Here is a 27,070-nt window from a genome sequence, read left to right on the forward strand (position 1 = left end):
ATATATCTTTAGATTCCAGAGAAAGTGAAGATGATCTGAGGATTGTGCTGCTGGGAAAAACTGGAGTTGGGAAGAGTGCAACTGGAAACACCATCTTAGGAAGAGACGAGTTTACAGCAGTAACCGCTCATGAATCAGTCACTAAAGAGTGTCAGAGAGAAACGTGTGAAATCAACGTCAGACATGTTACTGTAATCGACACTCCAGGAGTGTTTGATACTGAACTTACTAATGAGGAAATCAAGGGAGAAATCAGCAACTGCATTCCCATGATCCTGCCCGGACCACATGTGTTCATCATTGTGCTCAGTCTAGCACAACGATTCACTCAAGAAGAAGCAACATCAGTGAAGATCATCCAAGAGACATTCGGTGAAAACTCTTTAATGTACACAATGGTGCTCTTCACCGGAGGAGATCGTTTGAAGAACATAACCATTGAAGAGTTTCTGGGAAAACCTGGATCTCCTTTGATGAAGCTGATTGAAGCGTGTGGAAACAGATTCCATGTGTTCAATAATAATCAGCCTGGAGACCGAACACAGGTGTCTGATCTACTGCAGAAGATAGACGACATGGTGAAAGCAAATGGAGATAGTTACTACTCATGTAAGATGTTCAGAGAGATGGAAAGAGAGAAAAGAGAAGATGAATTTAGAGCGAGAGAAGAACAATATAAAAGAGACATTAAAGAAAGAGAGGAACGAGAGAGAAAGATGCAAGAGGAAATGAAGACAGAACAAGAGGAATGGGAGAAACAGAAACAACAGGAAAAACGCATGAGAGAAGAAGAGGATGAGAGAAGGAGAAAGAAAGAACAGGCAATGTGGGATGAATATAGTCAGAGAGAAGAACGATATAAAACAGAGATGAAAAGAGAACGACAAGAATGGGAGAGACACAAACAAGAAGAGAATGAGAGAAGGAGAAAGATAGATCAGGAAACATGGGATGAATATTATGATAAACTTAAACAAGAGATAAAGAGAAGACGCGCTGACAGGGAAGTTCTTAAGTCCAAACATGAAGAAGAGAAAAAGAAAATGAAGATGATGATGGAGGAAGAAAGGCAATACATAGAGGATCAAGAGAGAGAGATACGAGAGGAGATGAAGAGGGAACGAGAGGAATGGGAAAGACAGAAACAACAGGAAAGACTAATAAGAGATGAAGGGGAGAACAAAACAAATAGATTGAATCAACTTTATATGGGAACTCCAGAGGGTCAGGACACAAATAGTAAGTCAAAATTATTACCAGCAATTTTGAAATTATTATGCCAAAATATAAACATTTGGGTTTAACCTGTTAAGCTGCAACGCCACTTTTGAAAAATCCCCAGAAATGACATACCCAAACTGAAACAGATACAGTTCATGAACCCTTTGTACTAAAAGCACAAGTATGATCTCATTTGAAAGCTGACACCTGGCTTCAATAGCTTCAAAGTTTTGTAAAGTTATTAGAAATGTATTTTTATGAAACATCTTCATGAAAATAAAATTGAAGTTGGCACTGTAGCAATCTAGAAATGCACTGCAGCTAAAGCCAAATGTGTGACCATGTTATGTTTAAAATCTGAAGATGATAAGTCTAAAACTCTGTATTTAGTTCAATGTTTTTCAAGATCATGTCAAATTACTTTATTTTGATTAGACTCTAAAAATGCTACTGATGTTTAGTCATCATCTAAGTCATCTATTCAGTCTATTGTCTCTATTGTTTTGTGGTGCAAACGAGCCCCATTCAGTCTCAGTCTCCCCATGCACACATTCACACACCTCTCCAGCCTGGTTATGGCTCTAAATATGCATATCTTTTGTCTGCATCCTATCCTTCACTGCTCTTATTCTTTCTCTGTGCAGTGCCATTATAGAGGGGTTAAGCTTGGATCTCGAGCCGAGCCTCGGGTTCAATCCCCCTTCGAGAACAGCAAGCTAAATTTGTTTACGATTAACTATTAAGACTGAATATTTTGAAACGCTTTCCAGTTGTTCACAATTGCTAACAAGCGTTTACCAATACTTAAAGTACTTTTTCTAAACTCTTAACACAGTTTTGGAAACTCAGAATCGAAGACCAGGAGATGTTGGGATTGCGTTCAAACAGAAGTTATTCTTTATTGAGCGTGGCTGCAGTCCAACAATCTAACTGAGTTCTATACAGTATAGTTTTTATACATTTACAAGGAGGAGGGACTTTTGGAGGTGGAGACAACTCAAAACAAATCATAGGGATGATTTGATTCAATCAAGAATCAGCATTACACTATCATTTAAATGATCCAATCAGCCTGACAGTATCACCCATACCCTCACATGATCATAGCTTAACTTGGACCATGACACTGTTCAGGAGGTCCATACAGATAAAAAGGTTCATGTCCGAAACCTGGGTTGCTTGACTTAATCTTCTTTGAAATATCATCATCTATGCCTCACATGCTAAAATCAGTAACCTCATTTAAACATTTAATAAATGTGTTATTCCACAACAGCAACACACCTATATCACATAATTAGCCAACCATTCAAAATTCTACATTTTTGTTGAGTTTTGAATCTTATTTGGCATTCAATTACATGCTTTTAATAATATACTTCTAATAATAATCATAAGAATAATAATAATTATGTCACAATATGGCTTGGTTGCAATGAAGTGCACAACGATACTAGATAGATGAGAAAAATCTAATAACAAACTCAGGAAACACAACTTTTACCATGAACGTAAACGTAAACGAAAACAGACAAAGGACTCAACATAACAGGTAGTAAATATACACAGAGTACACATGAGGAATTAAAGTCTGTATGAACCGGAAGTTGCAAACGACTTTTCTCCAGTGTTGTGACGTATTTCCAAGTGAAAGGGAATATTGTACAGAGGGCAGGGTTTGACTTTAGCGCTCCTCCTCTCCATCTCTGCTCATAGCAGACTGACAGTTAAGCGTGGTTAAGACTGACAGAGGAGTGGTTAAGCGTTTTCAACCCAAGCCATCAAACCGACGTCATCAGAGAAAGACCAGACTGAAAGTAACTTTTTAGATTTTGATTACAGATTACCACGGCAAACTATTTTTTTCTGTTTATTAACTTGCACAGATTAATTGTTCACCACAAGACTAGTTGTATGCGCTAACAAAGTAAATAGTGTCAATTTTGATTTCATGTCGACTTTAAACAGGAACAGCTGACCGAAATGATTAACAAATGAGTAACCATAGAAATAACTAGAGCGCATGCAGATACAACAGGAACTAAAATAAACGGAACATGATAAATACTACTACTACTACTACTAATAATAATAAATATAGCTGCTAGCAGCAATTATCGGGGCCAAGCACCAAAAAGACATGATGGTCTGATGCTACCATTTTAGAATTGTTTTGCTGGTCTGGTCATCAGACCAACTTCAACAATAACATTAAAAACGTTTGCAGATAATTTTAGTCAAAATGGCTGAAAAATCGTAACAATTCGTCGACACTATGGCTACATTCACACTGTCACTCCAAATCTGATTATTTGTATATCCGATTTGAATCTGATCTAAAATTATTGACGTTAACACTGTGTATCGCAACTGTTCAGATCCAATTTGTGTGTCCATGCATCTCTTTCGTTTTCCAGAGTATCTGCATTGGTTTCTATGGCAATGATGTTGCGTTGGCGTTTACAACAGCCATGTCACCCTGTAGCCCAAGACCGGTTGCCCACTGAAGCTAAGCAGGGCTGAGCCTGGTTAGTACCTGGATGGGAGACCTCCAGGGAAAACCAGGTTGCTGCTGGAAGAGGTGTTAGTGAGGCCAGCAGGGGGTGCTCACCCTGTGGTCTGTGTGGGTCCTAATGCCCCAGTATAGTGACGGGGACACTATACTGTCAAAGAGCACCGTCCTTCAGATGAGACGTTAAACCGAGGTCCTGACTCTCTGTGGTCATTAAAAATCCCAGGATGTCCTTCGAAAAAGAGTAGGGGTGTAACCCCGGCATCCTGGCCAAATTTGCCCCTTGGCCTCTGTCCATCATGGCCTCCTAATCATCCCCATATATACTGATTGGCTTCATCAGTGTCTCCTCTCCACCAGTAAGCTGGTGTGTGGTGGGCGTTCTGGCGCAATATGGCTGCCGTCGCATCATCCAGATTGAGGAGATTCCCCCCTTCCATATGTGAAGCGCTTTGAGGACCCAGAATAGCGTTATATAAATGTAACGAATTATTAATTATTATTATTATTATTGTTGGTAGGAATAAGACAAATACAACAACAACCGCAACATGGAGGGGTTTGTAATAGAGATCTTGTCTTATTTAAATTTTACAACATGACAATATGTAGCCACCTCGCTGTTCTACTGCGTCTTCTGAGGCAGCAGCAGAACCGTAGGAGGCTGGTAAATACAGCTTTTTTTTCCGCACTGTCGTATCCGTCGGTTTACAAACATGTCTCCATTATATTGTCATTTTCTGCTCATCTGGCACTTTGGAAAAACACAGCCTTGTTTCGGCAGCAACTTTCAGCATGTTTCCTATAACAACGTCTGATGTTTACATTTTACGTGGCATGAGAAAGTCACAAAAACCACGCGAAATCCGATCAGAGTGGTCAGACTGAAACGGATTTCCAGAAATGTGATTTGAATAACCAAATAGTCTTTCATTATTTTGAATTGCCAAGGAATTTTGTTTCTAGCCCTTATGGTTCAAAAGGTATTAGCATAAATGAATGAAAGGAATGAGTGAAACTTTGGACAGTTGGTGGCGCTAGAGAGAATGAGTTAGAGACTCACAATTTGCTGTGGTTAACCCTCTGGGGTCTGAGGTGTTTTTGGGGCCCTGAGATGTTTTGACAGCTACTTACATGCATTGTAAGTAGCTGAAATAAGCACAAATGTCAGGACATTTGTGCTTATTTCAGCTACTTACAACATACCATTGGCCAACATGTAATTTTGATGTATTCAGCACAAACTCTGCTACAATAATATGTGAGCAAAATGGAAGTTACATGTTTGCATTTTATAGAGAAAAAATATTATGCATGGTTAGTACGTTTTGGGAAAAAATTGTCACTGCAATAAGGCCATAAAACACATACTGAATAGTTGTCCACAAGACTTTTGAGTTACTATTCTTGTAGGCTAGAATTTTTACTACAAAATTATGTGAAAATCATTCTGACCACTCTTTCACAAACAACAATATAACGATTTAAACTTTGTTAGTCAGTTTTTGTGTCAGCACTGCTGTATGCGTGGGTGTGTTGATGGCCATGAATATTAATGTAATTCATACCAGGGGTGTGACTAAAGACACTCCCCCAATGGCTAATGACCCATTAAGGTGCTGTGAGGCAGCCTGAACAAAGAATGAGAGGAGATTCAAAGGTTTTGTTTTTCAATCTGTTTTATTGTAATTCCTCTATGTGGAGGAACTAAATGTTGTGTCTGACAAGACCACAGTGCTACATATATAAACATATGTTACCGGTCAAAAGTTTGGACACATTACTATTTTTTATATTTTTGAAAGAAGCCTGAATTTATTTGATCAAAAATACAGAAACAACAGTAATATTGTGAAATATTATTACAATTTAAATGAATGATTTTATATTTTAATATACTTTAAAATTTAATTTATTTATTTGATCAAAGCTGATCAAATTTTCAGCATCATTACTCTAGTCTTCAGTGTCACACGATCCTTCAGAAATCCTTCTAATATCCTGATTTGATAATCAGGTATTATCAATGTTGGAAACAGTTGAGCTGCTTAATATTTTTTTTATAACCTGTGATACTTTTTTCAGGATTCACTGATAGTTAAAAAGAATAGCATTTATTCAAAATATAAATCTTTATATAAAAGAAAAAAATGAAAGAAAGGTAGTGTATACTGTTACAACTTAGTTGACACAGCACTTTCTTAAAAATAGTTTGAATAGACTCATGGGCGAATGTGTCAGTTGTCAGTTGTGGTCCAGTTTCCCGTGCAGGAAGGAATCGCACAGTCTGTGGAACCATGTCAACATCAGTCTCTGTTTTCCATGTCAGAGTTGACTGCCTGTTGCTTGCCTGCTGGTTAGCCTTGGCTCTCTTCGGAACAGGTGCTTGGACAAGTTCATTGTCACATCTGTTAATAACACAATCAAAGATACTGTATTATTATCATTATCAATCACTAATGGCAATGGATAAAAAAAGACACAAAATTTCACACAAGAATAGGTTATATTATGACGATGTAAACACAATTACATTTCATCTGTAAATATTACGTCTGTGGACTGTGGACGCACTGAGAACTGAACGACACCTGCGTGCCCCTCTGCGATGTGCTGGAGAAGGAGAGCTTGATGCAGACACATTCCTAAAAAACAACAACAAAATAAAACTGTTAGCATACATTATTCAAAGTAAACTGATGGGCAATTAATGGTTATGGACGCACAGTGGCCCTCATTTATCAAAAGTGCGTACACCAAATTTCCAGCGTACACCTGGTGTACACCCAAAACCACGGTGACTTTGAGATTTATCAATATGGACGTTGGCGTACGGCACGCTCTAACCCTACGCCAGCTCAGGAGGTGGTGTATGCACGTTTTGAGTTAGTGTAGAAATGCACAGAAAAACTATTCCTAACACCAGAAAACGCACTGACAAACTAAAAGATATGATATATTATGACCCACTGTAAAAAAACAACAGCATAGTAATTATAAACTTCAGTGTTTATTTTTGTGCAACATGGACTTCAATGTTTAATTTGTGTGACTTTACCAAAGCATTTGATTTGTAGGCATATGTATTCCTTCAGTTGCGAGCCTGTGCGCTTTACCTGACGTTTCAAGCCTTGTTTATACTTTCGCCTGGCTCTGCAGCGCGAGTCTCCGCTGACTGCGCGCGCACCTCCCCAAACGGACGAGTTATACTCGACGCGCTCGCCATTGTACTATTCTTTGAAACGATGGTTAGGCCAGGGTTAGGCCCGGCAGGTGCGCACGGACTGGGTTCAGTAATGAAAGGCTTTCAATGACCAAAAAATAATTCAGACTGACAAAATAATAAACATGACATTCTTCTTCTTTTAAATAATAATACAAATAATAATACAAATAATAATAATAACGACATTCTTCTTCTAAATAACAATAAGCGTCATTAATAATAAAAATCATAATAAGAATAATAAGAATGTTACAAATTGTCATGCAATTATTAATGTGAATGAATGGTACTCCACATCACATCATCATCACTATTGTACACCCCAATACATGTGACGTGATACGAAATTAAATGCTAATTGTTTCAAAACACGTGTTGTAAAATAATGCATTGTGATAGGTCATTTGCTCATCCAAGTTTCTCTTCTTTGCCGTCTTCCGTGTGTCCATGGCGTAAAATGAGGGCGTGGGGGAAGCGGAGACTTGAATATATAGGGGCGTGTTATTCTAATGACGATCGTTTTCAGCCGCGGCATTTATCAAGGGCAGGTATTACGTACACCTGAATTTCAAAGGTACGCACAGCTTCATAAATCAGGCGGTGAGAGGAGTGTAAGCATAATCTTACGCCAACATATACGCCCGTTTCTACGCAAGAATGATAAATGAGGGCCAATGTATGTATATATCGTATGTATTTATCTGTTGATGGGCCATAGGACGGAGAAATATCTATTTATGGGCCGTAGACCGCGTCACCGCGAGTATCTGTTGATGGGCCACGCATTTAGAGCATTTCAAACTTTTACACCTGTATTCACAAATATCTGTGCATAAGGCAGTATTTTAGCAAGATAAGCAGTGTCATAGGCTAACCAAAACCGAACATTTATATATAAAAATGTATTACATGGCTTGGTTGAATTCTAATGTAGAATGTGGTGTGTTATTTCTTGATATCAGCCACTGCTAAGTATAACAGAGCGTTGCAAAAACAGAGTGTTGCTATGGACGCAGGATTCTAACCGTAGAGACGGAACGGACTATTTTCTTTAGCAGAAGCAATACAATTGTTTTTAAATCAATAAACTCCTTTTTAAATCAATATTTTGTGTCAAATTATTATTTGGTGGGTAGCCATGTAATAAGCGGGACAATATAGAGCGAGGCGGTTGTTATAGCGAATACAACCCCTTCAGGATTCAAGCTCCGCTTCGCGTCGGGGTCCCGATCAGCCTGTCGGGGTTGTATTCGCTATAACAACCGCCTCGCTCTACATTATCCCTTACATAATGTCTAGTGACAGTAGGCTATCACATATTTTACCGGAGGCTGAAATATATTTGGACTGAATCACATTACATAAGCAGATATTCGCAAATAAGCTACATTACGCATAAGGCAGTATTTCAGCATGATAATCAGTGTCATAAGCTAATCAAAACTGAGTGAAATATATGTTTAGAGAGTAATATCACATTGAAAAAGTTTACACTTGTGCATATACACGAATGTTAGGGATATTGTAAGGCAATCTTTCCTGTAAGATGTCAAAAGCTAGCCAAAACATAGTCTGAAAATTCATACGAGTTCTGTATTATTAGACAAAGAATTATATAACACTAAACAACTTACTCCGAACTTGTATCCTCGCTCTTCAAAATGCTGCCGTTCGTCAGCGAGTTGCAATCTTCCTCTGAGGAAAAGGTGAATTCTTCCTCGCTGTCCAGAATCATCAGAAGGGCGTCTTTACCGGAGAAGCGTGCCATCCTCGGAGCGCGATGAACTATCAGTGAATCTGATGAAGAGACTTTGTGTTTTTATGGCATTGATCGGGGGGTGGGTGCGATGCATAGATCACCTAAACTATTTACCATGTGAATAGCGCCGGGGGCGGGGCGGCCTCAGCTCATTAAAGTTAATGAAGGGAGAACGTAAAAACGGTACCTCTCCTTGCTTTCAAATGGATTACATAAGCTGAGAATATTAGTTTTTTATATAAATTAGACATATAACTCGATCCTCTGTGACAAGTATTCGCTGAGTTACAATTAATTTTTCGGACGCGTTTCAGAATGCACTTCAATGACAGAGAGAAGACAGAACTCGCATCATGTTTATTTTTCTTTATTTGTCAAAAAGTACAACACTTTGTTTTTATTCAGAGTATACACAATAAAATAGACACTTAACAGGATCGAATGATTTATAACACTTATATGTAAGATCAAAATCAGTATTGGAGACTCTTTTGCACTGATAATAAAAAAAGTGAGCAGATCACGCTGCCGACCCCAGGGGGTTAATATTTGGATTGTCCTCTGTATGTGTACCAAATTTCATAATTTTTTAATATAAGGTTCTATGGGTTGTCATAGAGTCATTGGTAGAAGAAGAAGAAAAAGAAGAAGAACAATAACGTATACAATAGTTGCCTACACAGTGCCCCTAATAATAATAATCAACATTAATATTCAGGGAAGACAGTACATTTTATTTAATGGTGGTGGTGAGGGACCTGAATAATGGATCGGGGTGATGACCCAAAAAAACATTGGGGACCACTGAGATAAACTGTTGCAAATTGTTTAAATTTTAGGTTAGAGTTTTACCACATCACGGTCCCAAATGTAATCAATTGTTGTTAATCTCTAAACTCTATTGTCATTTTCAGATGATGAAGATTCATCATCAGATCCAGGATGTTTGAGAATCTTGCTGTTTGGGAGGAGAGGAAATGGAAAGAGTTCCACAGGAAACACTATCCTCGGAAACAACCAGTTTCACAGCAAAGCCAGTTCAGATTCGGTGACCACTACTTGTCAGAAGGGAGATGTTGAAGTTGATGGTAAATCAGTAGCTGTTGTTGATACTCCAGGACTCTTTGACCCTTCACTGTCAAAAGAACAAGTGGTTGAAGAAATGATGAAGTGTGTTTCACTGTCCGCACCTGGACCTCATGTGTTCATCATTGTGTTGAGTGTGGGAAGAATCACAGAAGAGGAGAAAGACGCTTTAGACATGATAAAGATGATCTTTGGCTCAAAAGCAGCAGATTTCAGCATTGTTCTCTTCACAAGAGGAGATGCTCTGAAGAAACAAACAATAGAACAATATGTAGAGAAAAATTATGAACTCAAAGAACTGATCACGGAATGTGGAAACAGATTCCTGGCTTTTAACAACAGAGAAACACAAGACCGGATGCAAGTTACTGAGCTGATGAACATGATAGAAGCGGTGAAGACATCTAATGATGGCCGATACTTCACTAATGAGATGTTTGAGGAGGCAGCGATCTCCACTGAAAAGAGAGGAGAAATGCTAGAAGAGAATAAAATAAAAAATCAGGCTCAAGTTGAAGAATTAGAAGCCAGAAATGAGATGGAAGTCAAACAAGACAAAGAGACAAAGAGACAGGAGGAGAAGAAACTAAAGACAGATGAGGTGAGAGTGAGGCTGGAGAACAAGTTCAGAGAAAAAGAGGAAATACTGAGGAGAGAGTTTGAGGAGAAAGAAAAATCAGACCAGAAGAAACAAGAGAGGGAGGAGGAACGGGAACGATCAGAAGAGGAAAAACAGCGAAGAGCTGAATATGTTCAAAGAATAGATGAGATGGAGAGAGAGAATGAAAAGCAGAGATTACAGTGTGAAAAACAGCTAAAAGAAAGTGATAAGGAGAAGAAAAAGAGAGAAGAAGAATATAAACAAGCTCAAGAAAAGATGAAAACTGAGCAGGAACACATCATGGCAGAGTTAAGAAGAGAACAGGAAGATGAAATAAAAAAGAGAGATTTAGAGGAACAAACGAGGAAGGAACGAGAAGAGAAAGAGAGAGAAGAATGGAAGAGAAAAATAAAAGAGGCTGAAGATGACAAAAATTCAACAAAGATTCAAGAGGAAATTAAACAGCAGAGAGAATGGGAGGAAGAGAAGAAACAACAGATGAAAGAACAAGAGGAAGAGGAAAGAAAGAGAAAAGAGAGACATGAGGAACAACTGAGAGAAAAACAAGAAGAACTGGAGAAAATGAGAAAGAGATTTGAAACTGAAAGAGAACAAGAAAGACAGAATTTAGAGGAGGAGAAGCAGAAACTGAGAAAAGAGAAGAAACAGATAGAGAGAGAATATGAAGAAGAGAGAAATGAAATGAAAAGCCATTATGAGAAGCTGGAGCAAGAGAGAAAAGAGGAGTGGGATAGAAGAAAACAAGAGGATGAAGAGAGAAGAAGTGGTAAGAGAAAAAGATGGGAGAAAATGATTGAAGATCTGAAACAAGAGCTAGAGGTGGAGATCAAGAGAAGACAAGAAAAAGAGTGTGATGAAATTAAACAGAAACATGAAGAGGAAGACAGAAAAATAGAGCAATTGAATGATATCAGAAAGAGAAAAGATCAGTTCAAGGAAAAGCTTGAACAACTATATGAAGTGAAAAGGTTACAAAAGGAGCTGAAAGGAAAATGGTGTCTGGTCATGTGAAACAGTTTGAATCATTATTGATGAGCCAGATAGATGATAGATGGATGGATAGATGATAGATGGATGGATAGATGATAGATGGATGGATAGATGATAGATGGATGGATAGATGATAGATGGCTCTTGTCTTTTGAAGTATGTGAAGGGGTGCTACAGATACCTGAACTAAAGCAATCATACTAAATTAGTTTTCTCTTGGTACATTTTAAAACATGATGGGACTCATTTATGAAATGAAATGACAGAAAACTGGGCATACAGCCGTTTCCACGCAAAACTTGGCATTTATCAATATGGACGTGAGCGGTGGCTATACGATCAAATCTTACGTCAGGGGCCTCATGTATCAAACCATACATAGATTTCATCCTAAAAGTGTGCGTACACACAAAAGCTAGATTTTGCATACACAACACACACAACAATTTTCAGATTTATAAACCCAAATCCTGCACAACATTTCCTTTCTAAAACCCAGTCAGCTGAAGATTGTGCGTACCTGAATCTCCACCCTGTCTCCTCTCCGAAAAAAACCATATATGGAGCTTACAACGCATAGTATTACTATGCATAACGTGACACCATGTTCAACACAAGACATTATGGAGAAAACTAAACACGGACTATGTGCCCTCACATTACATTGCTAAAAATCATTATGTTTTCTTGCCTTGTTTTAGAATAAATAAATCAATATTGTATCAAATACATTTCAGAGAAAATTTTTCTGGGAAGAAATAGAAATTAGAAGAAATTAGAAGAAATTAGGCCTATCAGTTTCCATTAAAAACATATAAACATCCTAAAATATATGTTTACATTATAGGCAAAACTGCATAAATTACAATTAACATACCATTTAAAAAAAATTTGGCCAGTGGAAAAGTTTGAGAATAACTGTAAATAATTGACTAACTCAGCATCACTGACAAAATATTTTAAAATAAAACGTGCGTATCTTACAGTTTCCTTTAAATTCTGTCTTCAAATACAGTGGTATTTTTCTTAATATTGGGAAGAGGATGAAAGGGGTGATCATTAGGCTACTGTCTGTCTGTACACAACACAAATAGCACCCCTGCGCACACTAGAGTACAGTACTGTAATGTCATTGGACCTGTTCAAACCAGCCAATGGAGTGTTCGATCACTGAGCGAGTCCTTCAGTGTCTGTCACTATGTAGCTGGCTCGTCTACTTGGATTAAGTCAATGATCACTGATCATTATTTGCACAAAAATATATAATGCACTAAGCAATCCTTGTTGGTCAAAACATTAAAACACAGCATGCCAGAACTGTTCAAAAGCAGCACATCCATTACAAATATTTCTATTTAAATTAATATAAAAAATGTGGTAAACAGAGTTTAAATCATTCTGTTTACTTCATCTCTTCGTTCACTCCAGTAAAAGAGTGCATTTTAATGGCTTTTTTGTGCGTACGCAACGTTTATACATCATGCCCCAGGGGCCTCATTTATAACCGTTGCATCATACAAAACAGGCCCTGAAAGAGTCGTACGCCACTTCCAACCATAGACTGTAAAAAAAAAAGGACGACGCCCCTTCGCTCTCTTCCATTGGTGAGAAGTGAAGCCGCCAGTGTCCCGATATGGCGCTGACATCTTGGGACTTAAGTCTGTGCAGTAGCGATCTCGGGACCAGACCTGCGCAGGAGTGAGGCCGCAAAATCAACGCTCCGCCCTCACTCTCGCAAAAGATGCAGAATGCACTCTCCCTGCACTTTTTTTAAGTGGCCTATGTCTGCTCCGTTCGGCTCCAATTTTGATGTCTGTTAATTGCAGTATGACAAGAGGCGTGTTCAAATAAAGTAAATACAATCTCCTCAGTCCTCCGAAGATCCCGAAAAAAATGTCTGTTGGTGCTTCAGTGACTACTTCGCTCAGAGAACCTGTCAATCACAGCTGTCAATCATGAAGTTACACCACCGCATCACGTAACTAACTAAAAACCAACTTATTTTAAAAACAAACACTTTAACTTACATCAGCGTGATTAAAACTACAGTAAATGACAGAAACCACCTTTGGAAAAAATATATTTGAAGTGTATTTAATTGTTTAGTTGGTCTCACGTCCCGTTGAATAACACGGGGAGGCGGGGCTTATGACCTATACTAGGACCAGTCACCGGGGGGCGATCGAGACGTTTTGGCTTCACTTTTCAGGGCTTGTGCGGCACACTTGCTTCCAACGCATAAGTTGTGATTTATAAAAACAAACTTGATGGGAAAATTTGTGCACCTTCACGCAAACTCTTGATCCATGTGTACGAACACTCTCGAGACGGAGCAGTTTGAGACACTGATGGTGAGCTGAGGGACTGACGGCAGATGGAGGAAATCTTCAGAATGAGTTCTAATCGTAAATACAGTGATGTTCACAATTACAGTTTAAATACATAAAAGAATGATTTAAGCTACTGTATGTTTTACATTTGATATACACATTTAGATTAAATATGCCATTCTCATTGATGGAGTCAAGCAGGGTTAGACACATTCGTATCTCATATTTTCATAATTTCTTGTAACGTTAAACATGGTGTCACGTGGATGAATATGCATATGCAAATGATATGCAGATGAGGATAAGCGTAGTAAAAGGAGGTGTTGTAAGCTCATACTGTATATGGTTATTTTGAGGTGGAGACGCATGTTCACAATCTTCCTCTGACTGGGATTATAAAGGGAATTTTGCGCAGGTTCTGGCGTACACACGCTTTTATATGTCTGAATATTTTTTACCGTACGCAATTTTTGGCTTTCAGGCGCACGTACACTTTTAGTAAGGATCCTACACACAGTTTTATAAATGAGACCCCAGGTCTCAGCTCCTGTACACAAGTTTTTGACCTAGCGTGCAGCATAGTAGGCTAAATCTAAATGTTGTTCATTTATATTTTCCTTTAAATTTAACGATATTCAGAACAGAACAAGAATGAAAAATAAGTAGCTATAAATTATACATTAAACTACAGAAGCGCTGCAGATGTGTGATGTGTGAGCATCCATTGTGTTCTGTTTATGCTGTTAAATTTGCGAATATAAATCTAAAGCCCTGGAAAAAATGGTTCACAGACACCCATCTATTCTAATTTAATTTAGCCTAACGGTTAATGATCGATTGAGCTTCGACTGTCGGTCAGGATTTGTTGAGGAGTGATGGGAAAATAGCCTAGACTATAGTAATGTTCGTAAATATTTAGTTTTATTTACCGGTATTTAATATACATAAATTAATATAATTGTTTGCAATTACGAGGTTAATGGGTGTTTTCGGAGTAAAATCTATTTCTCTGTCATGAGATTACTTCCTCTTCTTGGCCGGGTTACGTTTCTCCATGTTGTAAACTCTAGGAAACTGTGTCTGAATCTGAAATCGCCCCCTTTACCCTCAAATAGCACATTATTTGAGGGAACGGCCATTTGTAGTAGTGTCCGAAACCATAGTGGACATTATTAAGTGCACTCATTAAATCCCACAATGCATTGCAATAACGAGTGCACAACAGATGGACGCTCAACGGCTGTCCGAATTCACGTTATCATCCACTCCTTCAAGTGAACTGTATTAGTGGACTAACGTAGGGAATAGTGAATGAGGGTTTAGGGGGCAATTTCGGATTCAGCCTGTGAACTTTTAGGGGCGTGATATTAAAATGACTGTTTTCAGCTGCCACATTTATCAATGTCCGATCATTGGTACGATGGGATTGGCGGCATACAAATGTTTCATGAATCACCTGTCGTATAATGATTTTTATTTGGTAAAAAATACAGTAACAGCTTTGAGTTTGTTTTAAATGAAGTTTTATTTGGTTTGGTTGTTGTTTTCCTTGAATTATTTGTAACATGATCATTGTAATCAGAACATTATTCTCAAATCCTTTCACATATTCATAGATTTAATGGTGACAAAAAAAAAAAAAATTCCTTTAGATCATGTGATGCTGTCCGTCCTTCATTGAGATTCTGAAGAAAATGTACAACAGTAACAAAATAACACAATAACACAAAATAACTCTTTCAATCGTGACAACTCTCTGAATAGTTTTATCATGATATTGAATATGGCGATATTAATGTGTTTGGTCTTGGTGCACTAGATCTACTACTGCACTGTTGATTATTGCTTCTGCTGCACAGTAAGTATGGACTTGCTAGTGCTAACAGATACACAGACACACTGCTGTAAGAATGTAAGATGTGCAAGATTCTGCTGAATAAATAGATATACAAATCCAGTGGTGGACGATGTACACAAATCAAGTACTTCAATAAATGTACAGATAATCTAATGAAATATTACTCCAAAAGTCAAGTCAAGTCACCTTTATTTATATAGCGCTTTTTACAATACTGGGCTGCATTTCTCAAAAGCATCGTAAGCCTAGTAGATCGTAAAAATGATCGCACGAATCATCTTAGACTTACGGGCTGTATCCCAAAACTGTCGTTAGGCTGCTTAAGTAGTACTTGGAAATCTTTTTAAAACTACGCGTGCTCTGAAGTAATGTTAAATCCCTAGCTGCATTGTAAGGAGACAGAGGGTGCTTCTCAATATCACTCCTCGTCTCCTCGCTCCTCTGGCCTATGACCCGGAAACCAATCGTGATCAGCCATCTTGAAGGACATCTCAATTCTCTAATTGCACCGCGAGGAACGAGGATCAAGGAGTGAGGAGCTTCCAAATGAGTTATAAGTGAGGATACACAGACTAGTTTATCGACTAAACGTGACGCACGAACCCATAGAAAACAGTAAAAAAACAACAACATAGGAACATTGTGTGTACAATTAAGATAGCCTACACCACAGAAGCGATGTTATGAATATCCATAAAACACTTGACTAAACAACATATTAGATGTAACACCAGAAGCATCTCTCAAACATTGCATTTTAAAGCAGTCAACAGAGGGACACACGCACGCACATACACACCCAGGAAAGGTTGGTGGGCTTTTCAACCACTTACGGATATCCATGACGAACTGAAGTGAGTAAGCCGGCGAAAACTCATCCAGCTTTCAAAAATGCGCGGTAACTGTTGAGCGGCTACACTGACGTAGCCTAACTTTCTTTTTAGTAAGGCCGTGATAGGCTGTTGCAGTGTAGATTCCCATCAATCAAACGGCACAAGCATTTTTGTGGGCGGGCCCAGCTCCCTGTGGCCCGCCCATAGCGACGGGTGAGAGTAAAACGTCCGTCATTTAACACATTTTAAAAACACGGATGGATAATAAAAAATGCTTTCTGATATTTTGACAGAAAAAAAAACAAGCAAGAACAAAATTTAAACTTAAATTAACACTTACATTTTCATTTTACAATGATCTTCTCTCTCTGTGTGCGTGCGTCCCGTGTTTGTGAGAGAGAGCTCACGCAGCACTGATACAACGGTACTTTTTAATCCATAACTAACGCACTAGTTTTCATACAAAATAAATATGTAACATAATTAGGTACTTTAGTTATTATTAACACAATAACGTAACATATGCAGGCTACGTTTCTCAACACTGAGAATTAATGAATAAACGCCTGGTTCTCCAGACTCGCGCTTATCAGTAATCCACAAATCACAGCACTTTCATAATCACTAAGCTACAGCGATTTCAAATTTATTAAGATTTATTGTTTAGCATTACTTGAGCATTTTATAATTTGCATGGCTGATCTGAGTGACCATGAATGACGGAGTATTTAAGATAATCTATGCGATCACTCCATGTGATCATCGAATCCAGAGGATTAAGTTAACTCAATACAATATTTCAACTTTCCACATCGACCCCAGGCAGTTTACCTTAAGGACCGCGACTAGTCCTCTTAAATCAGTCAGACGGCGGGCCGCGGGAGTTGAAGGGGGATCGAGCAGGGCTGCGTTCCAGTCCACTTTTAGACATGCACTTGTAAACTTCCCTAAGCACTTCCCCTCGGGGAAATCCCTGCCGCCATTTTGAAGTGCGTTCCACTTCGTGAAGTGGACAAGGGAAGTTTATATGGACAGACCCTCGTTCCCTCGATTTTGACCGAGGGAGCGAGTCTACTTCATATGTACACTTCAGGCACCTATATGTCCCACAATGCAGTACGATTGTGACGTCCCCAAAGATCTCATCTAATCACCACCACAACAAACAACTCTATGATATATTAATTATATATATATTTTAATTTAAAACAACCCAAACACACCTAAACATTTGGATGCTGCATTAAACAAATTCTTAAAGGGAAAAAAATTTAAAGAAATAAATCAACTCCAAAGCTGATTCCAAGTGACCAAGGGCTTAGGACGTTCCAGTTCAGCCCATTGCAGTTTCCGCCAGTAGTGGGCACTTGTGCAACGTAAGCAATGACGTACATCCGAGTGAATAGAACAAGACGGGGGGGAAGTTAGCGAGTGAAGGGCATGACAATTTTGGACTGGAACGCAGCCCTGGATTCTTTATTTGTGTCGATTTTCAGTCTCTTTTTAATGATAGGCCTTAAGCATCTGTCAATCATCCCCGCTTGCTATTTGGGGAATGAACCCAGCGCTATGATTGGTCGAACTCTTCTTCTTTTGCTGTTGCTTGAGTGCAGACTCCAATTTGAAATTGTATCGCATAATGTTTTCTAAACTATTGATTATTTGTGAATCATCTATGACCATATAGCCTACATTGTTGTGATTGATTGTGACTAGACTTTTTTAAGAACCTGGTAAGAAAGAATATAATAAATAAAGTGAAAAACGTTTTACATGGTCGTCGAAGTCAGGCCACTCAATAATCCTGTCGTAATCCTGTCAGATCATCCACTGAGTGAGCGTGTACGGATCGGATTCATTGTTAAAAAACAAGATAAGAAAACTTGCAAACTAGCGTTAGTGAAGCGGCCAGGGGAATCGTTCTGCCTCCAGCTAAACTCCGCCCACAAAAAATGTCACCGTATTTACTAACTGAAAAGGGGTCTAAGAATGAAGCTTGAAATTATGCATTTCATTTTTCTTTTTAGTAACCCAGAAATGAAATACGTAAGGTGTGGTTCTTCTGTAGTTGTTCTGATATTAGAATGGGGAGATACAAACACATGTTCATCATTCAATTAAACATCATAGAACTAATATACAACTTGTATTTAGTAGTAATGTAGTAGCGGCTCCTGACCATAAAATGGTGGGGCAGATTCTGGACCATAGCTTATCTTTTAACCATAATGGCCAGAGTTTAGATTAAGTCAGGATTAGGCCCTAGTTAAATTAGTATATTTAAATAGATTTAATAAATTTGCCATTGAAAAAATCAAGTTAATGCAAGTTAAAACAGCTCAAACAGTAGAGCATTGGCGCTTGCAATGCCAAGGTCATGGCTTTGATTCCCAGGGAAAGCAAGAACTGATAAGAATGTAAATGTCTAAGTCGCTTTGGATAAAAACATCTGCCAAATGCATAATATAAATGTAAATGTCTGTGAAACTGGGGGCTAGAAAATATTTAGGCTACCACTGAGCAAGCGATTAAGAGATAACAATCACGTCATATGTCTAATCTAATCTTACCCTCATACATTTGCCAATTATATGTCTTCTCCATACACAAAACCCCCATGAGTAACTTTTAGCTCCACCATTCTGACAGTACGCTAAATGTGCAATACTGTGCTGGATCATTTTAGCCACTCGTAATTCCTTTAACAATATAATATTTGTGGTGAGCTTGTAGAATAGGACTGGAACACTGTGAAAGTGCTGCAGGGTTGCTAATTTCACCTTCTCACCATGTTTCTAACCATATGGAGCACTGTGTGTTTTGTGAAGAAAAGATAAACATTTCTCATTGTATTTTAATACTAATGTCCGGGGCCTGTACCATGATGGTAGATGAACAAACTCAGGGTTACAGGATTAGTTATGAGTTGACAAAACTAAACCAGTCCAACCAGGCTTTGTTGGTACCATGATGCTGATCATCAACTTTCTCTGTTAACTCAGGCTTTGATCCTGAGTTTAGGTGTGACATCAGTAGCAAACAGCCAATCACAGGCTGAGAAAGAGAGAAACAGCCAATCACAGGCTGAGAAAGAGAGAAACAGCCAATCACATGCTGAGAAAGAGAGAAACAGCCAATCACATGCTGAGAAAGAGAGAAACTGAGATTCACTTCTCTCTTCTGCAGAATATTACGAGATAAAACAAATATTAGGAATTTAAACAAATTTACACAGCAAGAACCAAATATCTGCCTATGAAAGAGGACTATGAAGTTAGTTTATACAGTTGATAAAGGTATAGAGAGAATTGAACATTTAAGCTCACATGTAGTCATATTATAGCTTCATATATTTATTCTAAAGAGTTTTTATATTACCTTTTATTTATTCTTTTAAACTGTGTGTAAAAATAATTGCTAAACTAAATTTGTACATTTGATCTATTAATAATTACATAAATAACATCTAAATCATACAAAATTATCATTCTAAATAAGCATTACTAAAAGCCAGAAGATTTTGTCTTAAAATCATTTGCTGTAGTGATCTTTAATGTGGAGTAGAAACAGGTGGAGTGACTTTATCGCATCAGACATGTGACACTTTGCTCACAGCTGATTGGTCCAAGTTGCAGCCTCTCACCTGAAACATCACCTGTCCCGCACTAGGTTAGCCGTGGAGCGTGAGTCACTATGGCGATGAACACGCTAAAACCCAAACCACTTTCATGATGCCTAAACTGACTTTGTCTGCCTGTCCAGTATCATGACGTTATGTGACAACTTCACCACTTTCTCCTGTGTGCTCCAAGATTCCAATTTTGGACAGAAAAGCAATGAACCGTTCAAAAAATCTACTAAACACAAATATTTAATTGTTTTGTTGCTGTTAATGTCAGGGAATGTACAGCCCAACCCAGGCCCAGACACCCCTATAAGTTTTAACACCCCGGCTGATTTTAAAGAAAGATCTGGTCTTGGTTTCTTTCATTTGAATGTTCGCAGTCTTGTTCCTAAAATGGACATGTTGCGTATCTGGGCTCACTCCACAGATGCTGATGTATTTGTCTTATCTGAAACTTGGTTAAGAAAATCTGTTTCAGATAGGGAAATCAATATTAGTGGTTACAATGTTTTTAGGACTGACCGCCTTAATAGAGGTGGGGGTGTAGCAATTTACATCAAAAATCAATATCAAGTTAATGTACTACTGTCAATATCATTAGTTAAACAGTTTGATTTTCTGGCTTTGGAGCTCGAAGTATCTAAATCACTTAGTATAACTATTATTGGTTGTTATAGGACACCCTCGGCTATTAGTGGTGCTCTGCCCTCCTTAATGAAACTTCTTTCTGATTTTAACTCTAAAGAATTAGTAGTCTTCGGAGACCTAAATTGGAACTGGTTACAACCAGTATCTGATGATTTCAGAGCTTACTGTGATTTATTCAATCTTTTTCAGATCGTTGACAGTCCCACACGGCCAAACCTTAAAAACTCGGAAAAATCATCGCTAATAGATGTAATTTTAACTAACGTTCCTTATAAATATTCAACTGCTTCCATATTTGCAAACGACATTAGTGATCACTGTGTCGTAGCAACAGTTAGAAATACTAAAATGCCTAAAACTAAATCACGCATTATCGTTAAACGAAATATGAAGCACTTCTCAGAACAAGACTTCCTTCACGATTTATCTAACCATGACTGGGAAAAAATTAATATTAGTACAGATGTTGAAAGTGCCTGGAATCTCTTTTATGAAGGGTTTACCAATATAATTAATAAGTATGCCCCACTAAAGAAGTACAGAGTCAAAGGCCGAAACAATGCTTGGTTTTCACCTGATTTAGCAAATATCCTTCATGAGCGCAATGTGGCATGGGCAAAAGCCAGAAAATCAAATCAGAACTCGGACTGGCTGGTCTTTAGACAACTGCGCAATACATGTACTCTCAAAATTAGAAAAGCTAAATCTGATCACTTTCTTTCTCAAACCACTCAAAATCTGAATAATTCATCAAAATTTTGGAAAATTATAAAATCGTTATCAGAAAACAGTAAAGGCCAGGAGCTTCCTTCAAGTATTGTTATGGACTCTCTAAAAGTTACCGACAAGGCCAAAATGCTTGATTGTTTCAATGAACATTTCATAGCCTCAGGATTTTTATTTGAGTCATTCAGTTCTCAACATGAGTGTTCCTCTACAGTTGAGACTGTTAGTCCTGACCCTTCTAGTTTGTCTTTTAGTTTCAGTCCTATCAAAGTCTCAGACGTAAATAAAGCCCTCAAGCATTTGGACACAACCAAATCTGCAGGCCCTGACAAACTGGATCCCTACTTTTTAAAGCTATCAGGAAATGTTATTGCTGTGCCCTTAACTACTATTTTTAATCTGTGTTTGAATACAAATGTCATTCCTCTCATCTGGAAATCAGCCTTAGTGGTTCCCCTGCTAAAAGGTGGTGACCCTACCATCTTAAATAATTACAGACCAATCTCTAAACTGTCTGTCCTGGTCAAGATTCTAGAATCCCTTGTTAGTGATCAGTTAAAGAACTTTTTTTTACAGTCATAGTGTGTTGTCTGACCGCCAATCTGGTTTTAGAAAAGGGCATAGTACAACAACGGCAGCTCTTAAGGTTTTAAATGACTTTGTTGAATCCATGGATAATAAACAGCATTGTGCAGCCCTTTTTATTGACCTTTCAAAGGCATTTGATACAGTGGACCACATAGTGCTTAACCCTCTGGAGTCTGAGCGTTTTTTTGGGCCCTGGGGGTGTTCTGACATGCTCTGACATTTGTGCTTTTTTCAGTTGCTTATAAACATATTAATGGCAAAGGTGTAAATTCACTCTATATAGCACAAACAGGACTACAATAATATGTGAGCCACATGTATGTACATGTTTTCATTTTTGAGAGAATAATGTTTATGCGTGGTTATCGAAAAAACTAAAAATTAAAAATTTTGAAATAAGACCACAAAACACATACTAAATATGTGGCAATAAGACTTTTGACTTATGGATGTCGTCGCCTATAGTTTTTTCTTCAAAATTATGTGAAAATAGTCTTGCTTTATCGTTCACATAAAACCATACATTGATTTAAATTGATGTAAAACAGGTTTTGCTTGGAAAGCCAATATGCGAGGGGGCGTGAACGAGGAGTGGTTTACACCTTAGAATACACCCACTCTGCATAATTAGCCATTCACTCAGGTGTGACACTGACTGAGCCACAATGCAAAGACAAAAGATATATTTAGAAGAAGACTTATATTGACCATTTAAGATTTTGCTTACATCTATCTTGTAAATATGTTTTGCTATTTTATTAAAATGGTTACAATTACAACAATAATTACAATTTCAACAATATTTCAAGTGTACTCTTTCTTTGTAAAAAAAAAAAGATTATAGGCCCTACATTTTATCTATGTATTCATTAGTTTGAATATAACCAACATTGGAACAGCTAACATCTTAGTTGATGACTTTATTTTTGACAAAAATAGTATTTTATATATAGAAATGGCTAAACAAAAGCTTATTTGATGTGGCAGTATATTCTACAGTAAAAACTGTACCCAAATCTGGTCAACAAAATGTTGTCTTTCATATTTCGTCTGACTGTAACGTTGTTTTCATGAAATATTAGGGCATATTGTTAATTTGCAGTTTAATACGTTGCTTATACAAATAGCCTACATTTTATTTCAACATTCAGTCGATGTTTACTTATCTCAGTATAGCAATACAGTTTGCTAAAACATCATCATTCATTCACACACGCGATTTAAATTTAAACTGTCTTTGCCAGCTGTGGTAAACAGCGCGCATCTCTGCCGTTTATTCATTCATAAACAGAAACCCACGTGAAGAAATTCACGTGAGAAGGAAAAAACTTACTTGTATTCCTCAGCTCGCTCCTCGATATACCCGCACTTCTGAGGGACATTTTCCATTAGTATTATTCCTCACAGCGCTGCAAGACGGTGTAAACAAGTAATGATCTAAATAAACTTGTGTGTTTTCTCGAGCTGATGTGGGCGTTCACAGGATTGCCTCAGCCATTTGCGTTTGAATAGCGCGCGCTCTCCGTGGGCGGGGCCGATTATAACGTAATGAGCTGAGATGAGCTCGACTGGAATCGCTCTCTTTTAATACAGATTTCACAAGATGAGAATAATTGTTTTTTTATATAAATGACTTCATTTAAAAGAAGAGAATTCAAGCTTCATGCCTGTCTGTCTGTATGTCTGTTTGACTGAGTATTCGCTGAGTTATTGTTAATTTTCGGACGCGTTTCAGAATGGACTTCACTGGCAGAGAGAAGGCAGAACTCGCTTCGTGTTTATTTTTCTTTATTTGGCAAAAAGCACAACACTTTGTTTTTATTGTGAGTATACACAAAAATAATACACATTTAACAGAATCGATTGATGTATGAAACTCCTATGCAAAATCAAAGTCAACAGAGTATTTATGAGTTTCTTTTACACTAATAAAAAAAAAGCGAGCTGGTATCGCCGGCGATACCGTAGACCTCAGAGACTGTATAGGGCTGGGCTTTGTGAGAAAACTGTTGGCTGGTTTGTTAATTACCTTACAGACAGAACTCAGTGTGTGCAGGCAGAGGGTTGTACTTCTCGCTACCTCCAAATAACAAAAGGTGTGCCCCAGGGGTCAGTCTTGGGGCCACTACTATTCATCCTTTATATAAATAACATTGATCATAACGTGTCTGACGTAAAATTTCATTTTTATGCTGATGACACTGTATTGTATTGCTCTGCACCCACTGCAGATCGGGCCCTCTCCCAGTTACAACTTGCTTTTAATACGCTTCAACAGAATCTTTATGATTTAAAACTTGTTTTAAACGCAGATAAAACTAAAGTCATGCTTTTTTCAAATTCAAAATCTAAGTCAAATCTCCCGTCAATCCTTACTTCCCAGGGTATGAAAATTGAATGTGTTTCTAAGTATAGATATCTTGGTATTTTAATTGATGAATCTCTTTCTTTTAGCCTTCATATTCAGCAGCTAGCAAAAAGATTAAAACTTAAATTAGGATTTTACTTTAGAATCAAATCCTGCCTTTCGTTCAAATCTAGAAAGAGGCTGGTCGCTGCCACGTTTATGTCTGTACTTGACTATGGTGATGTTTTATATATGCATGCGTCATCTCAAAGTTTACATGCACTGGACACTGTATACCATGAATCTCTGAGGTTCATCACTGGTATGAAGGCCCTCACTCACCATTGTGAATTGTATGAACGTGTTGGATGGCCCTCTCTATCAACACGTAGACTTCAACACTGGCTTATCTTCATCTACAAGGCTATTTTAGGTCTCCTCCCACCCTACCTTCGGACCTATATCAGTATAAATAGTACCGGGTCCTATAATCTTCGTTCCCAGGATCTTTTCCTGCTATCTGTCCCAAAGGTCAGAACTGAGCTAGGAAAAAAGGCTTTTAAGTTTGCGGCTCCCTCTGCTTGGAACAATTTACAGAAATCCATGAAACTTACTGAGCTCGTCTCATTGGTCGCTTTTAAGAGGTTGTTGATTGACATGGAGGCAGCCACATCTGGCTGCAGATGTTTTACCTAGCATGTTTTTAGGATTGTAGTTGACTTTGAAAGATTTGCTGTGTTAGTTGTTTTATGTTTTTTGTGTTTTTGTATATTTTGTATGTACTGTATGTGTGGTATAGTACTGCTGCCTGTCTTGGCCAGGACACTCTTGTAAAAGAGATTTTTAATCTCAATGAGTCTCTTCCTGGTTAAATAAAGGTTTAATAAAATAAATAAATAAAAAAACCCAGGGTTGGTGCAAACTAAACTGAAACACACCTGGCTATCCACCTAAACCGGCTTCATGGTACTGGCCCCTGGTTGAAGTTATGCAGGCTATCAACTGAGAAAGGAATGACAAAATAATCACAACTGAATCACACTTTATTATGCCACCACAGATACATTTATACAAGTTTTCAAACTAAACTATTTTAAAAGACCATCAAAGCAAGACAGAAGTAGCCTACTATATAATTAAAACAAGCTTGATGGATTTTGGCTCATTTACTCTGAGCCTATAGGCCTACAAACAATTAGCCACTGGCAAATTAGTGGCTGTAATCATTCAATCATATCACTTACATGTACAAACAATTGAGTATACATAAACAGTATAAAATAAATAAATAAAAGCTTAACTTGTTCTTCGCTGAAATTACGTTACAGAAGACAGTTTGTGTAGAGGAGCGTGCGTTAGTATTTTCAGTGGCGGTTTAAACACAAAACAGGAAACTCATGAATATTCATGAAAGCTCCGCCCAGTGTCACCGGAAATCTCAGACACCGAATATTTCAGAACACCTGACCGTGCCCTATTAGCATAGACCCCGCCCCCGAGTGAGCTGTCCACAGTCCACCATGTGTATCTCCTTGCCAGAGCTAAATAAAACCTATAAAAATAAAACCTAAAAATAACCTGCAGGGAATATTCTTGGTGTTCAGCTCAGCAGGACTACATTTCAAATGCCAACAGCCTGATTATTCCCTTATAATCTCACAGAAAATTTGTTTTTGTTTCTTAACAGTTACTGAGCAGTGACTAGAGCAAATCCTTTATTTAAACCTTTATTTTGCCGGCTCGACCAAATGGTTGAGCCCAGAGGAGTACCTAACTTAACTCCAGCTGACTGAGCCATCTCTACCATCTGGTTGAGGTATGTTATGCCAACAAAAATCCACTAGATGTCACTGTGTCAATCAACAGCACTTGTCACAACACTTCTTCTAATATGGATGTCAGAAACAAATAAATCACTCCTGCCATGTGAACTGTTCTTGGGGAAATTTTGCAAGGTAAGGTTGTTTTTTTTGTTGTTGACATATTACACTGTAAGAACCCATTTTCTTTGTCAATGCCAGAAGCCAAGTGTTGACTAATTACCATTTCACTGATGTGTTCTGTTGTATTTCTTGAATGTATGTTGTTGTCTGTATACAGATGCACTTGTTATTGTTTCTTGTTTGTAAGCAGATGCACATACATTTATAAGACATTTACAATTCCATTTCATTATCCAGTAGCTTAAATAAAACTAGTGGCAGTAAATGTTACACTCTTCCATAATATGATTTACTTTAATGGAACATGTCCAGAAACAATGTTACATGTTTGACAATATACAAAATACATAAAAGTATAACTTGTAAAATAGCATTAATCATTAAATATTTCAAATTAATGACTTATTTGGGAAATTTGTGTTTGTAATTAGACCAGGTCTGGGCCCTTGCAGTCAAATTACTAGGTCGAGCTATAAACACTTCTGTGCAGTCGTCTATGCGGTGTTGTTTGAACGTTTGGGGCATATTTTGAAGTATAGCTCCCTTATTTGGCCATTTAATTAATGGCTTGAGGACCACAGACATAACAGAGATCCAGCTCCAATAAATATTTGATAAAGTGCTTATTGTTACATGAAATCGATATACCAGCAGGTCAGTGTTACTGAGGCCCATCCTTCATTTCATCAAGACCATCAACAACTGGTCCTCTAGACTAGAGGAAGGGCTTGATGACTTACAGTCCCACAGTCCCAC

The 27,070-nt window shown here is 37.9% G+C and overlaps 2 protein-coding genes across 2 annotated transcripts in view; both read left to right on the forward strand.

Annotated features, from left to right (window-relative positions):
- LOC309474871 (uncharacterized protein) overlaps positions 1-1,876 on the forward strand; it is a gene marked incomplete at its 3' end in the record, with an annotated part of 89,173 nt that extends 87,297 nt beyond the window's left edge. Inside the window, exons 7-8 of the mRNA XM_082137490.1 lie at positions 13-1,239; positions 1,866-1,876. Of these exons, the coding sequence (XP_081993616.1) occupies positions 13-1,239; positions 1,866-1,876 (1,238 nt within the window). The remainder of the gene's footprint in view (positions 1-12; positions 1,240-1,865) is intronic.
- Positions 1-13,566, forward strand: part of LOC309475951 (uncharacterized protein) — a 237,897-nt gene extending 224,331 nt beyond the window's left edge. Inside the window, exon 7 of the mRNA XM_082138968.1 lies at positions 9,633-13,566. Within this exon, the coding sequence (XP_081995094.1) occupies positions 9,633-11,437 (1,805 nt within the window). The 3' untranslated portion in view covers positions 11,438-13,566. The remainder of the gene's footprint in view (positions 1-9,632) is intronic.
- The last annotated feature ends 13,504 nt before the right edge of the window (positions 13,567-27,070 follow it).

Source organism: Leuciscus leuciscus (assembly GCF_965113295.1).
Source record: "Leuciscus leuciscus genome assembly, chromosome: 15".
In the NCBI taxonomy this organism is placed as follows: domain Eukaryota; kingdom Metazoa; phylum Chordata; class Actinopteri; order Cypriniformes; family Leuciscidae; genus Leuciscus; species Leuciscus leuciscus.